At 32.0% G+C, this 26,293-nt stretch overlaps 1 protein-coding gene across 1 annotated transcript; it reads left to right on the plus strand.

Annotated features, from left to right (window-relative positions):
• The first annotated feature begins 9,610 nt into the window (after positions 1-9,610).
• Positions 9,611-22,570, plus strand: LOC120115469 (laccase-12-like). Its single transcript, XM_039136187.1, has 6 exons — positions 9,611-9,732; positions 9,820-9,971; positions 10,048-10,421; positions 10,514-11,289; positions 14,791-14,792; positions 21,834-22,570. Exons 1-6 carry the CDS (start codon positions 9,631-9,633, stop codon positions 22,471-22,473), a joined length of 2,046 nt encoding a protein of 681 aa, XP_038992118.1. The 5' UTR covers positions 9,611-9,630; the 3' UTR covers positions 22,474-22,570.
• Positions 22,571-26,293: the final 3,723 nt, after the last annotated feature.

The raw sequence follows: 26,293 nt of genomic DNA on the forward strand, positions 1-26,293 counted from the left end.
ATCATCGAAAGTCTCTAGCCTTCATCCCTGGTCATCAACAATCACTCTTATAGTGTCTTTTTTCCTCTTAGTTGCAATGACTGAGTGAAACAATATGGTATATTTGTCTTCCTCTTTTAGCCAGTGAATTTTTGTTTTTTTTTTGCTTAAGAAACATTGCCTCAACTTTCTCTAAGGAGTTAGTTCATTTTGTAATTCCAGCTCTTTATCAATAAGCTCAACACCTCTTAAGGTAAGGATTTGTTGTTTCTCAATTTCATTTCTCTTAAGTCTGACTCGAGCAGAGATGTCACCATAGTAGTCATTCTTGAGGATTTTGAGACTAGCTTTAAGGCGTTTAAGCTTAAGAAAAAGTTTCTTCATAGGATTTTCTTGGATTGGCATAGACCGAGACTGGCTAACAATATTAAGGAAATTATGATGAAGAGTCCAACAATTAAAGAATTTAAAAGTCTTGGCTATATTAGTTTGAACCTCTTTGTGAAGAGACACCAATGCCATACAATGGTCAGAAGGGCTAGGAGCCAAGAATTCCACGAAATAGTGAAAAAAGGATTTAGACCATATAGGGTTGGTGAGAACTCTGTCAAGTTTACGAGAAAGAAAATTATCTTTTTTCTTGTTACTCCATGAGTATGTAGACCAAGATATGGATGGTCTTGGAGGTGAAGGTCATGAGAGATTTCTTGGAATTCAATCATTTCAGGAGATGTGACCATACCTAATTGCTCATGAGCAGAAGTTTAATGAGGATGACGGATGAAATTAAAGTCTCCTCCCAATATCCATGGAAGGTTACTAAAAGCATATTCAATATTTCGAATATCCTGCCAAAGATTCCTTCTTGTAATTCCATCATTGCAGCCATAAATTGCAGTAATTAAGAAGGGACTGTTTTTGAAGTAGCTTTTGACAGTGATACTCTGATCAGAGACGTGACATAGAGAGATGTTTATGTCTTTCCTCTATAATAACCAAATTCTACCACTCATTGCAAAGTCATAATTAGAATAAATATTCCAATTCTCAAAGTTGGAAGCTAATATGTCAGCAGATTTGTCTAACTTTACAAGGGTTTCCAATAAACAAAGGATATCTACTTTATTTAGGACTGCTCTTCTAAGGACCTTGCCTTATTTTAGAGGATTGTTTAATCCTCTAACATTCCAAAAGGAGATAATCATTAGGCTTGGGGTGAGGGAATTTGTTCCCCTCCTTTACTACCAACAATATAACTTTTGGACTTTTCAAGATTGGACTTTTTTTTGTTTTGAGTTCTTTGATCATGACTGCAACACCAGAGGTTGCTTTTCTGGGTTGTTTACCATGTTAATAAGAAATTGGTTAAGCCTCTTCAAACGAGGTAAAAATCTCAAACCTATTACTAGAGCCTATTAGAGCTTTGCTGGGTTTATTTTTTGGAGGCCTACCTCTACCTCTTTTGGTAGATGAAGAAGAAGAGGCTTGTAAACTGCCAGCAGGGCTTTGATGAGCTAGAATAATGGTATCATTAGCATCTTGGAGTACATGATCAGCTTCTGGACAGGGAGAGGAGGGAGAGGAAGTTCCATGGGAATGGAGATCATCCAGAGAAGTAAAGGAATTATCAGAGGAATGAAAATCAGAACCTGGTTGATCACTTGTTTGATATTCCTTTAATTTAATTTCCACTGAACTGTTAGAAGCTGACTTTGAGGCCACCTTGTCTTCATTGTCTTCTATTTTTTGAAGTTGAGAAGAATAAGTGGCATCTTTTTTCCTCCAAACTTCGGTAGTAGTGTGAAAGGTTAAAGGGATAGCCTTGCAACCTTTAGCACTATGACCGAATGAATTACATGATTTACAACAGGGTGGAAACCAAGGTACTTCGACAAATATGGAAGTTGTTTTGTCCATTGTTCAAAATAACATCAACTTGTTTAGGGATCACATCCAAAGCCCCAATTTCAACACATACCTTAGCAAATTCTAGTCGAGACTTAGAAACTGTAATAGAGTCCATAGAGAGAGGGAAGCCTATGGCCCTAGCGATGTAGCTTAGGCCTTCATTTGAGAACAATTCGAGTAGAACATTATACAAATAAAACCACATAGGAATTTTAGATAAGTCAAATTATAGTTTTTTCATGTTAGGTTCCCACTTTCTAAGGATTAAGGGCTTGTTAAATACATGCCAAGGGCCGTTTTCCAAAACCTATTCACGAGCAGATTCATAATCGAAAGAAAACAGGTAAAGATTAGGTCCAGCATAACTGACTTGAACTTTGGCACCTTGCAAGGGTTTTTTCCACAAGCTTTCAATAATCTTCTGTAAAGATGGAAAGTTCGGAGTTGCCCCGAGCACTTGCCCAACGAGAGAGATTTTCCACTCAACAATTCCTTCTTCAAATACTTCAGGCGATTGATGAACAGTTGGTGTCCCATCTTTTTCATTTGGAGAAAATATCGCAATTGCTAACCGACGGAACAGGAGAAAAGTTTGCGCCAATCCATTTAATAACCGGGTGGGAATAAAATAACTTGAAGAACAGCATGTGTAACATCCTGAATCAGCGTCAGTGACTAAATTGCAAATTTTGAAAAGTATGTGCTCGATTTCAAAATAAGTTAAAAGTTCATGGATTTTATTGAAGAAATTTGATGTTAGATTTAATAGTAAAGTTTGGAAATAACAAGGGTATTATGGTCTTTTTTAAGAGAAGATATTTATTATCTTTTTAAGGGATATAAAAATGTGAGAAATGAGGGATGTATCCAAAGTCTTCTTCCTCAGCTTCTTCTTCTCCCCGTAAGCCTCAGTTAAAGGTAAGTATAATTTCAGCTGTTTAATTCTTGGATTTATAAGTGGTTTTGATTCTTTGGGTGTTATATAAGCTTAAGGAAAGCTTATATAAGCTTTAAACATAAAAAATAGTGAATTAAGAGGAAATTATATGAAGGGTGTAGAAATGAATTGTTAGAATAAAGAGGTTTTTGAAGTTCTAATTATGAATTTGACTTGTCATCTATGAGAATAAAAAACTAGAAGTGTTAGAATTAAGTTTGGGTAACATGGAAAATTTGGTTTGATTATTGATTTCTATATGGAGAATAGAATTTTGAGGTATAAGATGAAATAAATGGGTATAAATTAGTTTAAGTATGTATATTTGAGTTAAGAATAAAAAAAGGGTTGAAATATGATGAATTCAAGTTGGAATAGTGAATTCTCGTAGTTGATCAGTGATTCATGGGCTAGGGGAATCGGTACCCATTCAAGGGGGAACCGATCCCCTTCAACCGAACCAGAAATTCCAGAATGTCATAGGGGAACCGATTCCCCCACATTAGGGAACTGATTCCCCCCTAAAGGAAAGTTGTGAATATTGGTTTAATAGGTTCGTTTAAGTTGCTAATATCCAATTACAAGGTGTAGGTATCTAATAATGGCCTTAAAATGTACATTTATGTAGATTCTAAGCGTAAAGCAATTCCATAATATTTGGTAAGTAAGATCGATCAAGAAAAAGATAAGAGATCGATATTGACTAGTGAGGCCAGGTGAGTGCGTATTATTATAATATACGTATTGTATATGGAAATTGGACTTGCGACAAGTTTGTTTCCAATATGATTGTAGGAGTAGAAGTATGATTATGTTTGATATTGTGTGAATATGTTTTGTTCGTATTATATGTTATGTGGTATGAATTTATATGATATGTGTTATATGACAATGATTTATGTATTATAGGAAAATTGTTATATGAGCTATATTAACATGGGATATAAGTTATAGGATCACAAATTATGTAAAGTAACCACGACTTATGTGTTAACAAGAGAAAGTGACATAAAATATGGAACAAGATATAAATTACATGATTTAGATATAAGGGAATTGGTGGAATCAACTTAAGGGATTAAATAAAATGTGAGATAAGTTAAATAAAATTGACCTATAGAACAATATGAGATTAATATATATATATTAGGAGATATTGATAGAACTGGTTATAGGGATATGTAAGATCAATTATATGGTAAAGATCTATGAAGCTATAGGAAGATGTTATAGGAGCTTTTGATGATAATTTATTAGAAGACTTGCATATGTGATAAGTATGTGAAACTGAATTAGGTAAACATGTGTAAAGGTTATATAAATAATAGAAACATAAATGAGACAAGTAAGTAATGATATGATCAATTATGGGAAATTGTGCATTAGAGTTATAAGATTTATGGAGAATGGAGGAAAACTAGATAAGATTGAACTATAAAAGGAACTGAGAATAATATATCACTTAGGAGATTTGGATATAAAGTGATGATATGCACATAGAATATAAAATACATGTTTATAAATATGACATAGGTTATGTGTTATATGATAAATATGAATATATGAGAATAAGAGATAAAATAAGTGACTTTGTGATGGAAGCTATATGACCATGAATGATGTGAATATGAATAATTTAAATACTATATAACTATGAGTATTTGAGTATGCATCTAGGTGATGTGATGTATGAGGTCGTATGAAATATTATAAGACTATGTGATTATATGAGAAACAAAATAGGTACAGGTGAATTATATGAAAATGAACTACGTGAATGGGTGTGATCTTATGAAAATTTATGATGAGCTATGTGAATGAACTATAAGATTATGTGTATATGTAATTATGAGAAGTCATAATAATAGAATGTAAGCAAGGTGTCAAGAAATGTAAAATGACACGAAAAGTTATATAAGCTACGTGATATGTGAAAGTGAACTATGTGATATGTGAAATGATAAGTATAAAAGAAAATGCCCATGTTATGTCTTGAGAGCTAGGGGTATAGTTGGCGTGCCAAGAGTCGAGGTCTACGCGGTCCTTCGGGACATATATGTATTCTTTGGAACATGTGTGAGGTCTTTTGAGACACATACTTGATCCTTGGCATATGTATATGATTCTTAAGGAATGATATGTGGTCCTTAGGGACAACCTTATATGGCACTTCAGTGCATTTCTACGCGGCACTATGGTGCAATTCTACGTGGCACTTCGGTGCAATTTATATGAGCTGTGGTGACAGAATTAGTGCACAACCTCTATAGACTCACATATCTATGGTTCTCACATGTGTACATGGGCTAATAAAGGAAATAATATAAAAAGAACCTTGCATGATAGTATGTAATTGGTTTGTAATCTTTATGGTGTGAAGTGATATATGTGATATGATGATGTGTATATAGCTTGGTTAAGAGGAATAGATGCAAGAACATATGACAAAAAGATAAAGAACGAAAATAAGACTAATAAAGAGATAATAATAAATACCTTACATATGATTTACATGTTTTGTGCTATGAAACCTATTATAAGAATTATATGATGTGATGTGTCCTTCCTTGAGAAATGATACGCGTGTTATGTGACAAAACTAATATAATAGGTACCAGATCAATTGTTAAATTGGATTACTTATAATGATATATGATAAGAATATGTGAATGGTGTGTGTGTACAAGTGGATAGTGGTTGCATGATAGAATGTATGATTGTGTATGATATAATAAGTATAGATTATGAATGCATTAGTAGTAATTATATGTTTTTATGCCTCACTAAGTCATCGACTTAGCGTGTGAGTATTTCACAAGTAGGTTCCGGAAAGCTAGAAGAAAAGTGAAGAGGAGAAAGACAGGTCAGTTACTTCTTACCGAAGATCAAATCAGAAAAGATGTCTTTAATTAGATGGATTCTGTATATTGAATATAGTTGGCATGTACTAATTGATTGAGTTAAATAAACCGTTGTGACTTTAATGAAAGTTTTAAATTTTCTCGAGTTTTTGTCATGAGTCAAAGTTTGAAAAGTCAATGTGACACCTCGGACTCGTATCCGGGTCGGGTACGGGTTGGGGGTGTTACAGCAGGAGAAACGAAAGAAGTCGGTGGTGATTCAGAGAGATCGTCGGTGACACTGTAGGGTTTTCAGATTCCATTAGACCCGTTAATGTGCACCCAGAGAAACCCACAAACGTGTGTCATTTATGAGAAAAGCAATTGTTTAAAGGAATTATTGTTTTTCCTTAAGGACTCATGTTCGAGCACTATAGGTGCTAGGGGTGTAGGCGTTCAACGTAAAAAACGTTGAGAATTATTTTTAAACAAATATTGTCTTATACTTATCACTGATTAATAAGAAAAATATCACATGAAGCATGTCTAAAATACAAAAATCAATTTTTAAATAAACCAATACACATAGACAATTTAGATTTGATGTGCAAAATAAAACTACTAAAATGTTAATGATATTATACGGTATTGTAACACCTTAGATTCAAAAGGTTTATCCAATAGGCATATATGTTTAAAATTTTACCCATATATTTTATAAATGCTCAATATTTGATTTCGGTTGTCACATATAACTGAGTAACTCCCAAAATGATGTATATTGAAATTAACCTAAATGATACTTAAAGTGTTGCTTTAAAGCTTATAGATTAATTTAAAATATAAATGTAGTTAAGGTATGTATGTTGACATTAACCCTTTTGTTAATAATTTATTAAAAATGAGAAAATAAGGGTCTATTTGGTTCTATAAAATATAGATTATTTCAATTTTCATTTTCATTTTCTTAATAAATAGAAAACATTGAAGAAAATGTGTTTGGCTGTGAAATTAGAAAATGATTTGAAAACAAAAATATATAAAATTATAAAAACACAAAAAAGATGTTTTTAGTATTTTCATTAAATTATTTTGGAATTTGAAAAATAGGAAAACATGAGGTGAGGATTTTTAACGTAACTTACACAAGTTTAAATTATTCTAACAATAATTTTTTGATTTAATGGTACCTAAAATCCTCAAAATTTTGCAAAACAAACAATATGGTCTCTAAACTTTTTTTTTAAACAATTTAACTTTATAGTTTTTTTATATTAAGTATATTGAACATCATAATAATTATTTATATTTTAAATTTAAATAATACCTAATTTTTTTAAAATTAAATAAGGTCTCAAACTTTCTAAAAAATCAATTAGGTCCTCAAATTTAATAAAAAAATCAATTAAACATATCTACTAAACCATCATCTATCGTGTATTGTCAAAATAATATCATGAATTATCACATCAATATCGTAGATTATCATATAAGCTCTGTGATAGTTTGATTTTGTTGGTCAAATGATTAAATATATTTTTTTCTCATTTTAACAATCACATTTAGTGTAAAACTTTTCAAGGGATACACTAATTTTTTTTTCAAAAGTTGAGGACATTAAATAATACTATATATATATATATATTCTTATTTCAATGACATTTTGTGTGTTTTTGTTTACAATAATATTTTTTGTGTATTTTTAAATTTAACTGATGTACCATATGTATTAATATTTATATTCTTATTATAAATTATAATAATTTTGTATTATAAACTTATCAACTTTATTGTTTTATATTTGCATAACTCAATTGTTAAATGTATGTAATTTAATTGTTTAATAACTATTTATTTATCTTTATTTTAAAAAATTATATATCAAATATTTTTCAATATTTTATTTTTGAATTCTAAATTTTCATTTATATTAACCAAACATATTTTTTTAATTTTAAAAAAACTGAAAATAAAAATAAAAAATATTTTTTAGAACCAGACCCTAATAGTCTTTTATTTGGAAAAGTAAAATCAATATAGGTTTCGCATGATTCTAAAGTCAAATTATCAATGTTTGTTGAATAAAAGTCACTCATGCTTGGATGTATGACCTGATTTTTAATTTATTTTAATTTTTTATTTAAAAAATTTAATTTTTTTAGAAAAAGCCTTAAATACTTAATTTCTCACAAGACCCTAAAATTATTATTACTGTTTATTCTAAAATCCCCTAAGCCCTCGCCTCGTCACCCTTTCTTTCAAATCACTAATACCATCAGATTCCTGATCGACCACCTCTTTTCACCTTCCCACAACCCGTTCTACTGATCGAATCCCAAATTCTACAAAATTCGTTTTTTTTTCTCGTGAATAACGCACATTCAGTTGCACACCATTCGTTTCTGTCAACTCCCGAGATACATGAAATTTAGAGGTTTAAGATTAAGTTTTATTCATGAAGTTTAGGGAATTTTAGGAAAAAAAATTAAGAGTTTTATGTTTTTAAATAAAATAAATTATAAAGCAAGCCACGCATCATTCGGTGTCTAATTAATTTTAAATCTTAAAATAATAACGAAATGAAAATTGGATAATTATTTTAACAAAAAAAAAGTTTAAATGGTTAAAGAAAAACATTGAATATTTATTTTTTAGTTAAACCTTGAAACTAAAGTGAAAAGCTCAACCTCTTGTTTAATGCCACGTAGTTTGGTCTATTTATTTAAACTAGCTGCCAGCTTTTTCAGTCTTTTTGAGGTCAATCAACTTATTGTATATAGTTTGCCATGGAAAACTGGAAACTACTCTATTGGTTTGCGATATAGCCTTGAGGATATATAAATTGTAAATCCACCTCCTTTCTATTGTTATTAATGGCGGGTCATTAAGACAGTAGATTTAATCATTTTAATAAATTTAAAATCCAACATTCATAACTTTTCCCCTTATTATGCTCTTTTTTTGAATAGAGATAACAATAATAATGATGAACTTCCTAAAGGTGCTAATCTTTTTAGTTTTCACTTTTCTAAAGAAAATGAAAAATTATCAATCCCTCTATCCAAGGGTTATATATATTAATTCGAATTACTTTTGTCAATCACGTGATCTAACTTAAGATATTAGTCGAAAGTTTTTAGAGTATATATCATTGCTTATAATCAATCAGCTTATAATATAAGAAATATCGAGCAATTTCTTTTCACTTCATTTATTAAATGTTGGTGGAAGAAAAAAAAAGTCTTTCATGTTTACAATGAAGCTTAATATTCAAGTTTTAGGTAACGGTGATTTTATTAGGTTGCTTTTCAAGAAGATTAGTTAGTTTCGGTTTCACATGCTAATCGATAATTCCTTTTGCTCATCTGACTAAAACAGCAAATCAATTCCCCAAAACAAAAGAAAAATTAATATGTATAGGGCAAGTCTACTTTTTAAGAAAGTGCTTTTAAATTGTACAAAAAGTCTAATATCTCATCACTTTCTTGGTTTGACTAGAAAACTAATAATTTTGATTGTAACCTTATCTTCTTCATTTGTCTTTAGACTAATATGCTTTATTTTCTTTCATCTTAATTATTTATATTCCTTTTAAGATATCTATATTTGATTTAATTATTATCATCTTCAATTTTTTTTTGAAAATGTGTGTTTTTATTTTGGAAAATAACGTGTTTGTTACCCTACAGAATCTTGATCATAATGATGGATTTTCTTGAAAATCAACATGGAAATTCTTATGAAATAAGCAAAGCATGTGAAGGAAAAGTATTCACAGATTAGTGGGTGCAACAACTCCTACAACAGGGTTGAATTGAACCCCAAGCTTTTTTGGCTGAGCATTTTGTTGAATCAAAAACCTTAACCCCCTCCAACTTCAAACACCTCTTCCCTATATAAACCCATCTCTCTCTGTCTCTCACTCGGTCAAACACATTCTCTAAATTGAAACAAAAGGTAAAATCTATGGAGAGTTTGAAGAATCACTGCCTTTCCATGGTTTTCCTTGTCATTTGTTCTGCAGCATTGTCCTTAGCGCTTCCCCAAGTTCAAAGACATCAATTTGTCGTATGTTTTCTTTTAATCTACTTCAATATTCCTTAATTGCTGCTGTTTCTAGTGAAAAGAAGTGACACTTCAGTATGAATGGAACAGATTCAAGAAACACCAGTGAAGAGGCTGTGTAAGACTCAGAGCAGCATCACCGTCAACGGCATGCTTCCTGGTCCTACTCTCGAGGTCCGGAATGGTGATACACTCGAAATCGAAGTCGTCAACAAAGTCCGATATAATGCCACCATTCACTGGTAATTAACTAGTACATTCACGCATGCATGCATGCATTTTGAATTATCATAACCGCTTCCATTTTGTATACTACAGGCATGGTGTTCGGCAAATGAGGACAGGATGGGCCGATGGACCAGAATTCGTAACTCAGTGTCCGATTCGACCAGGAGGGAGTTACACCTACAGGTTCACTATTCAAGGACAAGAAGGAACTTTGTGGTGGCACGCTCATAGCTCATGGCTTAGAGCTACTGTTTACGGAGTCATCATCATCCGCCCTAGGGAAGGCGAAGCCTACCCTTTCCCTAAGCCAATGCGCGAAACGGCAATCGTGCTCGGTGAATGGTGGAATGCTAACCCCATTGATGTTGTTAGAGAAGCAACACGGACAGGGTCGGCTCCCAATAACTCCGATGCGTATACAATCAATGGTCAACCTGGTGATCTCTATAAATGCTCCTCCCAAGGTTTGCTATATATATAATTCAATTCTAAGTTTGGATTCTATATGGTGTAGCAGGACATTGACCACCTCAACTTGTTTATTTTCCTTTTTCAGATACTACGATAGTTCCCATCGATGCGGGCGAGACCAATCTCCTCAGAGTGATCAATGCTGCCCTGAACCAACCGCTTTTCTTCACAGTCGCCAACCATAATCTCACCGTTGTTGGTGCTGATGCTTCCTACGTGAAACCCTTCACCACTTCAGTCATCATGTTAGACCCGGGCCAAACCACCGATGTTCTGATCAAAGGTGACCAGCCACCGGCTCGATACTACATGGCAGCTCGTGCCTACCAAAGCGCCAAAAATGCACCCTTCGACAACACTACCACCACTGCAATCCTTGAATACAAATCTGCACCTTGCCCTGCCAAGAAAGGCATCAATGGACCCAAACCAATCATGCCTCCTCTCCCTGCATACAAAGATACCAACACCGTCACTGCCTTCAGCCAAAGCTTTAGAAGTCTCCGGAAAGCTGAAGTCCCGACCGATATTGACGAGAATCTTTTCTTCACAGTTGGTCTCGGACTCAACAACTGCCCACCAAATTTCCCTTCGAGTCGTTGTCAAGGACCAAACGGCACTCGTTTCACCGCAAGCATGAACAATGTCTCATTCGTGCTCCCACAAAACTTCTCTCTGTTACAAGCACATCAACAAGGCATTCCAGGAGTATTCACCACTGATTTTCCGGGAACCCCACCGTTGCAATTTGATTACACCGGAAACGTAAGCCAATCACTCTACCAACCGATTACAGGAACCAAGCTCTACAAACTCAAGTATGGATCAAGGGTACAAATTGTGTTACAAGACACAAGCATCGTCACACCCGAGAACCACCCGATCCATCTCCACGGTTATGATTTCTACATCATCGCAGAAGGTTTTGGAAACTTTGATACGAAAACCGATACATCCAAATTCAATCTCGAGGATCCACCTCTCCGGAATACGGCAGCAGTGCCAGTGAATGGATGGGCAGTCATTCGATTCGTGGCTGATAATCCAGGCGTGTGGATAATGCACTGTCATCTGGATGTGCACATCACATGGGGCTTAGCTATGGCTTTCCTTGTGGAGAACGGTGTCGGAGAATTACAGACACTGCAAGCACCGCCGCCGGATTTGCCAATATGTTAGAGGATTCGTCAGCAGAGAAACAGAAGAATAATTGAAATTCATGTGTCCAATAATTTTCTTTTACTTTCAATTTTCTTAGCAAACAAAAGCAGTGTTATTTTCCCCGGCAATTGGGAGACTAGTAGAGGTATGCAAAACTACCCGACCCGTCGACCTGACTTAAAAAAAACAGGTAATTTTTTTAAAAAAAAAGTTTACCCGGCTGGGTCGGGTACACGATCCAACATTTCTCGGGTCGGGCCCGGGTCACAAAATTAAAGTTTTCCGGGTACCCAGTTACCCAAGTACCCAGTTAGTTTTTTTATTATATATATAATATAATGGATTATTTATATTATAGATTATTAGATTTTGTATTTCGAACTTTTAAATTTTATGTTTGGATGTTGGAGTATATAATTTGAAGTTTCGAATATTTAAATTTTTGTATATATTTTTTTAAATTAATAATTTGAAAATGAAAAAAAAGGGTACCGGGTACCCGAAATACGGGTACTAAGATTTTGAGAGATGTAAATACTTACATTGGTGTAAGTATGTGTAAGTGTTACATTTTTTTGTAGTATGAATTATGAAAAAATTGACAAATAATTAAAATAGGTTAACTTGTAACCGGAACTGTTAATAACGATTAACCGTTAGCGGTTAACCATTTTTTAATAGTTAGATTACAGTTAAAAAAATCTCATAACCGTTATAACTGTTAACCGACCCTTTAGACTAAACGGTACGATTAACCGTACATGTACAACCCTACTTGACATAGATAAAAGTGCCATGTTCTGTTGTATTCTTTTCCATACGGATAATATTAAAGATAAATTTGAAGCTTTTTTGGATTCTATGTTTGTTTTTCCATGTTAGAATTAAATGAGCAAAGATTAGAAGGAAAGAAATTGCAAGGATGAGTCAATTTGGGTATAAAAACATTTACATAAATAAACAAAATATGGAGTATGAATATTAATCATATATGTCCAATGCACGCCAAAATAACCAACTGAACAAGAAACGTAACTAAAATGGTCGGATCCGCATTGGCTTACACCACCATGATGTTGTAACACTAACACCCACATCCTTCCGATCCGTCACAGCCAATGCATCACCGATAACCCCAATATTTGGATACTGTGCCCAACCCATCAATGTTTGTAGTTACGGGATTGTATGGCGCTTTTCCACAACGACAAGGTCATAGATATATGATAAAGACCCAAGTGCTTTCATTACATCCTCGATGTCATGTGCTACGACTACCAAAATGACCATTGTTGACGTTCATTGCCTTGAAGTGTCTAAAAAGGTTGCTCTCCCTCTCTCTCCCTCTATTTGAACCTCCAACGTATTATGATTCGTTATTAAGTCGATCCTCAACTCGGTGATTCTAATATTCAGCTGTAACTTACAGTGACGGAGCTATATAGAGAATGAAAGGGACTCATTCTTAGTTTAATAGAATTTTAGGTTCTTATTAGTTTAAATTCAAGTAAAATTGGATTTTTACCCTCTCAAATTTCTAGATTATTTACATAATAAATCTTTATTATTTAAAATTAAGTACCCTGCTCATCCCAATATTTGATCTTGGCTCCATTAGCTCTGATCACCTTCACGTTGTAAGAGAAGGTAGTTAAACTAAAAGGGCTAAGCAAACCTCGATCGACTAGAAGCCCCACCCTGCACTTTGCAAAGGTTTAGATGATGGAAACGAAAATCCGCAAGCTACCGCTTCTTCGGTATTGGAAAAAGGCATTATAGTAAGCGGCACATGCATCTTTTCGCCGAACCACCAAATGGACTGATGCATGAACTTATAGGACGAAGTTAGGACTCTTAGATGTCCAAGATGGAATTAAAAAAATTTGGGGAGGGACAGGAATATCTATTGAGGCAAGCATGAGCCTTGGCTGCCTCTGTTTAATGGTATAATTATACTTTTAGCTCTTCTAAAAATTAATTATTCAATCTACTGTTCTTTTAGCTCTTTAATTAAAATTTCATTTGTGGCCCTTCAAAAATTATTATTTTATACTTTTGTCCCGAAATATATTTATTATATTAGAATAGGAACCACTATTTTTGGGCAAATCATGAAAATATTGTGTTAAAATGGCTTAAAATGAATAATTAAATTATAATAGGGGTTAAAAATACAACCTTATCATTTAACCTAGGGCTAAAATATGATTCGTCCTTTTTGAGTTCCCAAAATATATGCATTAGCAAAGCATTACTAAATGTTAATATAGGTTTAAAATATCAATACAAATCTAATATTAAATATTTTTAGAATAAGTAGATTAAACTATAAAGGCTTAATAAAGAAAATAAAAGTTTAAATTATATCTTTTCTCATTTTAGATGTTTAAAATATTTATCGTTCAACATAAGTGTCTTACGTTCAGTTCATAAAGGATGTTAACAAACTCTTATCTAACACATAATACATTTATATTTTTTAGGGTAAACTACGTGTTTAGTACGTAAACTATCAGTTTTGATATGTTTTTATACCTAAACATTTAATTTTCAAAACTATCCATAACATTTAATTTTTGTTACATTTTAGTACCATGTCGTTAAAAGCATAATGTTTTAGCACTTAAACTATCAATTTTGGTCCGTTTTAATACTTGAACTTTTCATTTTTTTCAAAATTTAACTTTAAATTTTTAACAAGGTACTAAAATGAAACAAAAACTAAACATTAAATATTGTTTTATGAAAGTTTAAGTAACGAAAATTGATAATTTATGTTCTAAACACATAATTTACCCAATTTTTTAAATTTTATTTTAAAAAACTAAAAAATATTAATTTTTTTGAAATCCTAAAATTTTCTAAATTGTCATAAAAATTCCTAAAACTTCCAAAATTCAAAGCATCAACCTTTATCAATCATCTCTTATCGGCCGTCCCGTTGTTGCCCCTAAATTGCAACCCATTCATCAATGACCAAATGCTAATTTATCCTAATGCACCAAACTTTTTTTTTGGAATGATAATGCACCAAACTACGAAAGGTCAAAAGGTGACTAAACGGTCAAATGATCGATTCTCATTGTCACTGTCACCATTGCATCAAACGATCGGCTAAAGAGATTTTGTGGGTTTAAGTGTTTGAAATTTTAGAAATTTAAGTTTAAGAATTTGGGAGATTGAGATTAGGGTGATGACAAGAAGTGGGCAACAACAGTTGGGTGACTATTCATCGATGGAAACCAATAAAATAGCAGCGGCTGTCGAGAAGGGTAATAGGGTGATTTTCCCCAAACATCACCTGACAGGTCTTTATTTCTCTGTCAGACACCCTTTTATCTTTATTTCCCGATCTAATACATTTTTGCAAGAAGACGACATGTGCACATGGAAGAAGGCGTGACCCATGCAATATATTTTGTGAAACATGTAAAAAAAGGATGTTAGTTTTGTAAATATTATTAACATGATACCTAATATGTAATTAATTTCTGTTAGGGTAATATTTATGTAAAAACGTCAACATTATTTATTTATTTTTGTGTCATATTATTTTTTAACATCAGTTAATAATGTTTATTGACTTTTAAAATTAATTGTTTAAAAATATAAAATATTAATATAAACTTTTAATTACAATTGATAGATTAAATGAATTATTATTTACTTTTTAAAAAAATCAATAAAAATGCAATAAAAAAGAATTGAAAGTGAATAAAATTCAATAAAAAAATAATGTAAAGCTAAAAATTATTAAAATTCAATAAAAAAATAATGTGAAGCTAAAAAATATCATCTCTTTATTTAAAATATTTTTCTAATATTAATTTTTAAAAAATATAAAATAAATATTAAATTCTAATTTTATTAAAAATGAATAAACATTATTAATTGTTGTTAAAAATAATAATTAATGAATAATAATTCATTTGATCCCTCAATTGTAATTAAAAGTTTATTTTAATATTTTATTATATTTTTAAACAATTAATTTTAAAAGTTAATAAATTTTTCAAAAATATAAGAAATTTATAATTTTTTAAATTATAAAATATTTATTATCATCATCCTCATCATTTTTTAAAAGAAATATTAGTTATAAAACTTTTAAAATTATTCATATTTTAAATACTTACCCTTAAAGTTTTCTTATACTAGATTATACGTATTATGTAATTTCATGCAAAAATCAAAATAATTTTATTAAAAATGAATAAACATAATTAATCGTTGTTAAAATAATAATAATTAATGAATTATAATTCATTTGATCCCTCAAATGTAATTAAAAGTTTATTTTAATATTTTTTATATTTTAAACAATTAGTTTTAAAAGTCAATATTTTTTTCAAAAATATTTGAATAAATTTTTCAAAAATATTTATTATTATCATCATCATCATCATTTTGTAAAATAAATACTAGTTATAAAACTTTTATAAAATTATTCATATTTTAAAATACTTACCCTCAAAATTTTCATATACTAGATTATATGTATTGTGTAATTTCATGCAAAAATCAAAATTTGTCGAGTTATAAAATAATTTGCAAAAGAAAATTTAAAGATTTTAATGTAGAAATATTTTTTGCACACACAAAAAAATAAATAAATAATGTTGACGGTTTTACACAAATATTACCCTAATAAAAATTAATAACATGTTATGCACCATTTTAAAAATATTTATAAAACTAGCATCTTAATTTTTTACACATTTTACAAGGCGCGGTGCATGGACCACGCCTTACCTGACTTGACGCCACATCATCGCATGCACCGCGCATTCCTGCAAAGGGTGTTAGATCGGGAAATAAAGATGAAAGGGTGTCTGACAGGGAAATAAAGTTTGTCAGGGTGATTTTTTGGGAAAATCGACGGGTAATAGGCCTAAAAATATAATTTTTAGAATTTTTAAGATATTTGAGAAAAATTGTGAGCATTACAATTTTAAATTTTTTGTTTTAAATATATTTTTTTAAAATTTATAAACGTGATACACGTCATATAAATATTGTTTTAATAGTTTTGACGGGATATACACCTAAAAATATAGCGTTGAAGACGTTAAACTCCTACTTTAAACGAAAAATACTTTAAACACCGAAAATAAACAAAGATATAATTTGAGCACCTATTTTTCATTAAACAAGTTATAAACATGTTTATACTTCCTATGTGGGGTTTTTGGCCCCCTTTTTTTGGCTCAATAGGGTACAAGTTTAAATTATTTGGCCAATTAAGGCAGCTCAAAAATTAATTTGTGATCTATAACATTTTTTCACAGTCCATGGTGAACTCGTCACCTCGACGTGTCGAGTTTCATGTGATATAATTTTTACATTTTGGGTATAATATTTTAATATTTCATGTGGAACGAGGTGACGAGTTCTATTTAAATATTTTTCTCCAGATTATTATGCGAATTTATTGTTGGAAAGAAAAATACATTAGAACTCATGACGTCGAGGTGAAGAGTATAGTTAATTTTTTTTGGTTCTCCAAAATGTGGTAGATTATGTTTAAAAATAATAATAAACTATGAACATTAGATTAGACATTCATAAATGCACATTAGGAAGAAAAAACTACAACTTAATACATTAACATAAGGACGTAAATAAGACTAACCTTACGAACACCATAAACATTAAATAAAATCATTAACATAGCAGTATTGATTTAGAAGTTTTAATCTTCGTAATCAATAGACTCGTCAGAGGTAAGATTAAGTTCTTCAATTCCCCATTCTTTTTGTTGTTGTCTTTCACGTACGAATTTGAACCATGCTTCTAAGTCTCCATCATCTATGTTTTTTGGTCATTTGTCTGAGTTAGTGGGATATTCGAGCTGGAAGCAACATCCTCAATGGTACGAGCAAGGTCTAGATCATTGAACTCTACAAACAAATCAACATTAGAGGAAGAGTGATAGTAATATGTTTCAACCATTCCAGCAAGGTTTACATCACTGTTTAGATGAAACCTTGTGCATGATAGTGGAAATCTATAATATAAGAAATATACTCTTCTATTGCTTATGGGTAGAACTCTTGTTTTTATATTGAACTTCAACTCGTGTAGTTGAATGTTTTTGGGAAACACATGATTATAGATTTGTAATCATAAAAAAATAGTTGCACAAATAGTTGACATGTTTGAAAAAAAACTCAAACTTTGGAAGTGAAAGATTGAAGGTGTTTTTTTAATTCAATAGTAGAGTAAAATGGCTTTCAACTCACACATATTAATAGATGATGGAGAAAATTAAATGAACATTGAAAAGTTAGTGAAATGGGTCAATATTTGGCCTATGAGAAACACAAATTTTTTTGATATAAAATGATAAATGCACCACAAAAAAGTTTTATGATTTGAGTTGATACATCACTAAAAAATTGCAGAAGATGAAAATGTACCACTATTTCACCCATTGTCTGAAAAATTGTTTAAATTATGCATTAAATGGCCTCTGAAAAGTTGCAGAAGATGACAATGCACCACTATTTCACCTGTTGTCTGAAAAGTTGTTTAAATTATGCATTGAATGACCTCTAAAAAGTTGTAGAAGATGATAATGCACCATTATTTCACTCGTTTTCTAAAAATTTATTTAAATTATGCATTCAATGACCTCTGAAAAGTTGCTGAAGATGATAATGAACCACTATTATTTTTCCTACTGAGATGACATTTCATTGGAGAGTTGTTAGATGGTAATTAATGATTGGTTATATTTGTTTTAAATTTGATCACTTCACATGAATCTTCACAATACTTGTTATTTTTACAATTGTATTGAACAAACAAAAACCAATCTCTCTTCGAAGCTATGGTAAACAAAGCTTTTCACAGTCATCCACCCAAATGGCCAAGTTTTTGAAACTGAAGATGGTGTTCAGTTCATATTAGAGAGGCCTATGAACATGATGTTCCAAGTAGATGTATCTCATCTACAATTGAAGATAAAAATGAAAAAAAAATAAAGGTTATGTTTCAAGTTTGAGATATAGACACATCATTTCAGAGACTCTGCTCAAATATGGAGTAATCATGATCGATGATGATGACAATGTAGCTGTTATGGTTGTCCTTGATCAATCTTCCAATAATCAAATAATTGAGATTATTACTGAAACTGCATATGTTCCTACTTCATCAACTACTGCACCAGTGACCACATAAGCAGAACCATCAGATATAGATAACCTCATCGGCCAATTCGGTGAAATCCCTAACGATTCAGAAGGTGTATAACTTGGCAACTAAGATACCCCGGGAAAGATGGGCACGAACATATGACGATCAAGGTCAACGTTACGATCATATGACTACCAATCTTGTCGAGTGTATCAATTCAATGTTAAAAGGAACTAGACATATTTCGGTGGAAAGTATTGTTTGGGAGACATAATTCATATTGGGTAAAGTTTGAGCAGACAAAAATGCCCAATTAGAGGCAATGCTCAACGAAGGTACAAATTGAGCTCCAGATTTGGAGAAAACAACGACCAAAAATCAAACTCATGCAACATCAATGTATGTTTGTAATTTCACTAGACTTGAATCTGATTATATTGTCCAAACACTTGTTCGACCACATGAGGGTGGGACTTCTGCCACCTATACTAGTAATATGAATTGAAGATGGTGTGATCGTGGTCGATTTCAAGCCTTTAGATACTCATGTGTTCACGCAGTTGTTGTATGTATGCATGTGAATTTAGACCCATACATTTATGCTGATGATTGTTATAACTTGCATACTATGCGCAACATATACAATTACGAGTTTAAGGATCTCCCAAATGATACATATTGGCCACCTACTGTCTCTGAAAAATGGTTGTCTGATCCATAATTACGAAGGAAATTGAGGGTTCTTCCTGAATTTAGTCAAATTCATACTAATATGGATGACCCTCAAAGAGAGCAAGGTAAGTCGAAGCTATGTGGCCACTGTAGAGTTTAAGGCCACAATAGGAAGTACTATCTACATCTCCCAAGATATCGAGTAACATGATAAATCCTTTGTAATTGTATTCACATGTTGTATTAGTTGTACAAATATCAATGATAATTTAACAAATATTCTTCCCGCAAGTGCATGTTTTGGTTCTCCTATAAATCTATCAACTAACCCAACTCCTATTTATAGTTAAAATTTGAAGAAATGAACGTTGGAACTCGTCATGTCGATGTGAGGAGTTCCAATGTATTTTTTCTTTCCAACAATAAATTTGCATAATAATATAAAAATAATAATAATTTTTTAATCTAAGTGACGAGTTCCATTGGAAATATTAAAATATTAAGCCCAAAATATAAAAATTATATCCCGTGTAACTCGTCACATCATGAGTTCGCCATGGACTATAGAAAATATCGTATATCCCAAATTAATTTTTGAGGTGCCCTAATGGGGCAAATAATTTAAGTGTGAGCCCTATTGAGCCAAAAAACATCCTACATGAACATCTTGGATATGTACCATTATGAAAAGAGGTAAAGTATGCAAATAGTCCCATGAATATAAGGTGATACTTTGTTAAGTCATCCGACTATTAAAAGTTACAAAATGATCCTCTGATTATATGGTATTACTTTATTGAGTCCATTGACTATTAAATATAATGATCATTTGACTATTCATATATTCCAAACTCGTCTTTTTCCTTTTAAAAAATGGTGGTTGTCTGAGTTGAACGCTAATATACTGATTGGAATATGATAAAAATCATATTTTAATCATGCCTAACTGGCACCTTCGTTACTTCCAAGCACTGGCTAGACGATATAATGTTTTAAGCATTGGTTCAACAACATAATATAAACAGAGATTCGATCCACAAAAACTCAAACGGTTATAATATCATATTTTTGTTATCATGTCTCAATCAACATGTTTACGTCCAACTCAGACTATCGCCAAATTCTTCATGAAAAAATAAGTTTAGAACATATGAATAATCGAGTGATACTTTTGTAACTTTTAATTGTTAGAAGACTTAACAAAATAGCATCCTATAGTCGGAGGACTACTTTTTAACTTTTAATAGTTAGGAGACTCAACAAAGAAGCACCCTATAATTGGAAGATCATTTATTTGCTTTACCCTATAGAAAAGACAATTTCATTGATCCGTCTATGTTGAAAGTATATGCATATATATAATTTGATTCACTTGTGTGTATATAATTTGATTCACGTAATTTAAATATATTTTACACCATAACTAAAATAATGTCCAATTTAATGACAGGGATAACATAAAGACTTCATCAATACAATAATATTTTGAACATTCTAAAATTTGAAATAAATAACTTATTTTGATTGAAACAAAAAATTAAACACCTAAATAAAATAAGTGTTATAATTTCGGTATTTATTTTTCAACTAAATCTTACTAAAATTATCAAAATAATGATCACTTAATTATGTAGCGATTTTAATTTAACTATTGATCTCATGTCACTTAATTATTTAAATAATATAAGCTGTATATGATTAACATTAAACAGAGAAGTTAACATAATAGTTAAGATTTTTATATAATTATATATTTAATCATTTTACTTATATATTATATCAATTTGGTCCTAATATTAATTGAATTCAATAAAATTAATTATCTAATCAAATGGTGACACAAGATAGAACTAAATTAAATTAAATTAAATTAGGATTAAATTGATAGAATGGATAAATAATGGGAATCAAATATGTAACTATATTAATTTTCAACTGCCGTGTCATCCTCTATGTTAAATGTTAATGACATGTGACTTGATTGATATCATTTAAATAGTTAAATGATATGATTAAAAAAAATTGACAGATCAATAATAGAATTCAATTCTTCTCATAATTAGATGATCATTCGTGTAATTTACCCTAAAATTAAAGTTGAAATAGCTTTGAGCCCAACTTGTGATACGTTCATGTGTTCCTCCAACTCAACCTCACCTGTCATCAATATAATTAATAGGGAAAATGAAAAAGGAAAATAATAAATTGAGAAAGAGTGGAAATCTTGTAGTTTGTGTAGAATAATTGGATAATCGACCTTAACTAAGTACAAAAGACCTGCAACTTGCCCATCCACTTGCAGTGTACAGCGTAAGCTCTTGCATTTGCATATGAAAATTTAGAAACTATTTTAAACCTTGTCCTTTTTATATTTACGATACACTAATCCGAAACCCACAAAATTCTTCACCTCCTTAGCTAACCCACATAAGCATGCCTTCCTCCTTGCAGCTCCACCGCTCCACAACCACCTTCAGCGGCGGCTGCCACCACAAACAGCAAGCTCACCTCACCACACTGACAAGTTGTTTCCTTCTTCCTCACGATGTGTCGCTTCCGGAGACGGTCTCATCGTACCACGTGCATACCCTGAGACCGAACCAGTGTAATTCCGCGGTGGTTCAAGCCATGGAAGCCCCAGTGGATACGGTCTGGTCTTTGGTTCGTCGGTTTGATAACCCCCAGGCTTACAAACATTTCCTCAAGAGTTGCCATGTGATCGTGGGTGACGGGAACGTGGGTAGCCTTCGTGAAGTACAGGTGGTGTCGGGTCTCCCAGCGGGTTCCAGCACGGAGAGGTTGGAGATCCTGGACGATGAACGTCACGTGCTTAGCTTTAGCGTGGTGGGAGGCGATCATCGGTTGAGAAACTACAGGTCGGTTACAACCTTACACGCTTCACCGAATGGTAAAGGCACGGTTGCCGTTGAATCATTCGTTGTTGATGTACCGCCTGGTAATACCAGAGAAGATACCTGCATTTTTGTTGATACAATTGTACGCTGCAACCTTCAATCTTTGGCTCAATTGGCTCAAAACATGGCTAAAACACAAAACTCTTTCTCCCCTTAATCATGTTAATTCTCTTTAACTCTTTTCTTTCGTCTTCAAATAGACCCATGATGAAGTTGAAGATGATGATCAGTTCTTATTACCAGAGGGGGTTTAATTCTTCACCATTTTCTTTTCCTTTCTCTGTGTAATTATGAATGTGTTTGTACAATTCTACTCACATTATTACCTTCTTTGTTTGCCCTTGCATTCCTTGTTATATTATGATTTCGTAATATGCTAAGAAACGTTTGGTATTTACCCAACCCTTGGCCTTACAACAAATCTTTTCACCATGCATTAATATATATTACTTCATAAGTTTTAAAGGTATAATTCACAATTTTATTATTTTAGAAATGTTAAATGTGATTTTAGTATACATCAACTTAAAATTTTATATTTTTTGTAAAGAGATTTAAGAATAATTTTACATTAAAACACAAAAGCTCGCCCCTAGATTAGTAGAATATGTGTAAGCCCCTGGATTAATAGAATATCTCTCACATGGTGAAGTACAAGAAAATGTTACAAATGGATTAACCTCTGGTACAAAGTATTATTAAGATATTCCAATTTTTAATGATTTAATTATTTGGGGAGTTTGATGGATATGTATAATGAAATATTGACCAAGTAATACACCGCAAGTACACCAATGCACTCAATGTTGCTCCATGTTTTTTTTCCTAGTTATATTTTGCTTTATATTTAAGTTCAAAGTTCGATATTATTTTTCATAATAATACTATCATCTTTAAGATGCAAATCTGAATTCTTTTATCAAGAACATGTAATATTTATTAATTATTTTAAGGAAATATTTTTAATGTAATAAGTTAATCATTGATACATGATGTATTTATTTTACAATAAATAAATCATTTAAATTGTAAACCTAAATTTATATATTAATATGAATCCAAAAAAAATGTCGATTTGAATCTTGAAATAAAATTCAAATACTAAATTAAAGCCCAAAAAAATTAAGGTCGCATATGCATAATTATCCCAAAAAAAAAACAATACAAATGTTTGTTGAGAGAGAGAATGAACAAGCACTACAACAAATCTGGCTTTTTGCGACTTTTTTTTTACCTATAGCGGCGTTTTTAAACACCGCAAAAAACACATGTGGCGTTATGAAAACGCCGCAAAATACGCCGTTGAAAATAGCGCCGCTAAAGTTTACAGCGTTTGTTAACCAAAAACGCCGCAATAGGTAACGATATATAGGTACCGATATTTAGCGGCGTTTGTCTTAAAAACGCCGCAATTGGTGTCAATATTTAGCGGCGTTTTTATTACAAACGCCACAATAAGTGTTGATATTTCGTGACATTTTTTATGAAAACGCCGCAATTGGTCTGGTATTTAGCAGCGTTTTTAGGGTACAAACGCCGCTATAGGACTGGAATATAGTGGCGTTTTTAGGATACAAAAGTCGCGATATGTCTGTTATATAGCGGCGATTTTAGGATACAAACGCCGCTAAAAGTTGGTACATAGCGACTTTTTTTTGATACAAACGCCGCTAAATATGTGACATATTGCAGCGTTTTTATTACAAACGCCGCTAAATAACATAGAATTTAACCAATTAAAAAATATTGTCGATTACCCCAAATCTTTTTTTCAACCTGTTTCATTATCCAACATCAAATCTAATATAATAAATAAAATGTTTCATTAACGTAATATAAGTTCAGTTAAACACGGTTCAGTAACATTAACAGAATGCTGATAACATAAATGAGACTATGATGGTGGATTTTGAGGTTGAGTTTTCTGTAGCATCTGCATCATATCATTGAGTCGTTTTTTAAATTCTTCACATCTCTGCTTATATGTTGTTTCTCTCTGTGCTGTCGCTGCTTCCCTTGCTTCATTTTCCGCTTTCATGTTAGCCATTTGTTAATCCATATCAACCAACTTTTGTTTTAAACGACTAACTTCTAATTGAGAAGATTGAGACTGTGATGAACTGGATCCAAAATATTTTCTGGGAGTAACAAATGATCCTTGACAGCGCACCCGATCATATCTTTCAGGACCCAAAACGTCATTAATAGCTCGATTTTCAATGTCATCATCATTAACAAGACCTTGACTTGAACTAGTAGCGTGATACTCTGCCCTTTTCTCCCTCAATTTTTCCTAATAATAAGGTGAATAAATAATTAAAATGGCAAAAATGCCATGGTATAAATTTAAATAAAGTGAGGTAAATTTAAAACATCTACCTAATAAACGTACCATAATTTCTGCAGCTTCAGCAGTCATAGGAGTGCCATCCTTTTTCGTATGTGTCATGTCGAATAGTTGGATTCAGCCAACTTTAGAACCGGATGTATTTTCCTACAATGCACCATAATATAATTACTAAGAGTTAATATGTACATGGAATACAAAAAACAATGTCAAAAATCTATAATACCTCCTCAGTAGCTATACAAGCAAAGCTCTTTGATCCAGCCGTGTACGTAAACTTTTGTTGTTGCCTGCTAGCAACACCAACATGATCTCGGTCCTACAATGTCAAACAAACACTTTTAATGATGATTTATAATTTGTTACAATTATTAATGAAAAATACATCATACCTATCCTTTTTGTGAACTCCAAAATCTGATTATATCTTCCCATTGGTACATGAGCATTCCAGGTAGGACTGTTTGCAACTTTTCTCTTCTAGGCTGAGATCATTCTTGAAGTATTTCTTCTTTAAGGAGCTCTTGTGGTCCCTCCATCTCTTCCCTAATGCTTGCTTCACATAATTGTCAGAAACCTCTAAAGAAAATTTCTCCTATACAACAAATAAGTGTGTACCGTAAGTATACATTAGTATTGAATTTCTATAGAGTATATAATAATAATGACATTATTACCTTAACAAAATCCAACGCCTGATTTTTGTTACTATTAGGCATTTCGCGCCACGACTCATAATTGATCGGTAACAGATTCGCATTACGTCCAACTATGCCTAAGTAACCTACTAGAAGACGTGCTTCTGGGCCAATAGGTTAACCGACATCGTTTCTTGAAACTTTGACACGATGCCCAGGAGGAAGTTGATATAATTCCTTCAAAGTTGTATGTCCTCGAGTCTTGCGCGTTCCAGCATTTTCAACTATATAAGAAATTATTAAATGTCAGTTTTGAAAATGAACAAAGTAGTAAATAAAGTTTCGAAGATTACCTTGAATTTCTACTTCTTCTTCAACAGTTTCAGGAACTTCGAAAGACTCAGGTGCATTCGATTCCTCGTTATTTCTTTCTTCATGGTCTTCAGAAGCTCAAACAACCCGCAAATCAGTAATTTTTCTCATCGGCATGATATCTGTAATAAAAAAACATGTATAATAAAAAAACTCATTAATTAATGAATATATTGAAAGACAACATGCTAAAGGTTATAACATTATAAATAAATAAATAAATGAAGATATAAAATCGTACGACATTCTTATGTAATGTCAGCCCTCATAAATATCTTCATCAACTTCCTCCCGAACTCATTGAAATTGTGTTGTATTTATGATAGTTTCATCTTAGTTTTGTGATAGTAGAGGTAAACATTCTGATCTTGTTTCAATTTCATCTCTACTTCCATCCCCGATGTCTAACAAGTCTCTTGAGTATTTCGGAGCACAATATTTCAATCGTCATCCATTGGATCGTGACAATAAAATACTTGTTTCACTTGCGAAGAAATACACATGGTTCATCCATCAAACGTTGACCCGTGTGTATTAATCAAGAGAAATTCACCATTGTAAACCCGAATTTATCTATTTTTATGCATCTGTTTTACATCAACCCAGTCACACCGAAATAA

Source organism: Hibiscus syriacus, unplaced genomic scaffold, assembly GCF_006381635.1.
Source record: "Hibiscus syriacus cultivar Baekdansim isolate YM2019G1 unplaced genomic scaffold, ASM638163v2 tig00110264_pilon, whole genome shotgun sequence".
NCBI classification, from domain to species: domain Eukaryota; kingdom Viridiplantae; phylum Streptophyta; class Magnoliopsida; order Malvales; family Malvaceae; genus Hibiscus; species Hibiscus syriacus.

What these genes read in the sequence shown, in the direction of transcription:
- LOC120115469 (XM_039136187.1), top strand. Translation starts at nt 9,631, where the DNA reads ATGGAGAGTTTGAAGAATCACTGCCTTTCCATGGTTTTCCTTGTCATT. An exon ending in TTCAAAGACATCAATTTGTC is followed by an intron (nt 9,733 to 9,819) that starts GTATGTTTTCTT and finishes TGAATGGAACAG; the next exon opens with ATTCAAGAAACACCAGTGAA. An exon ending in TATAATGCCACCATTCACTG is followed by an intron (nt 9,972 to 10,047) that starts GTAATTAACTAG and finishes TGTATACTACAG; the next exon opens with GCATGGTGTTCGGCAAATGA.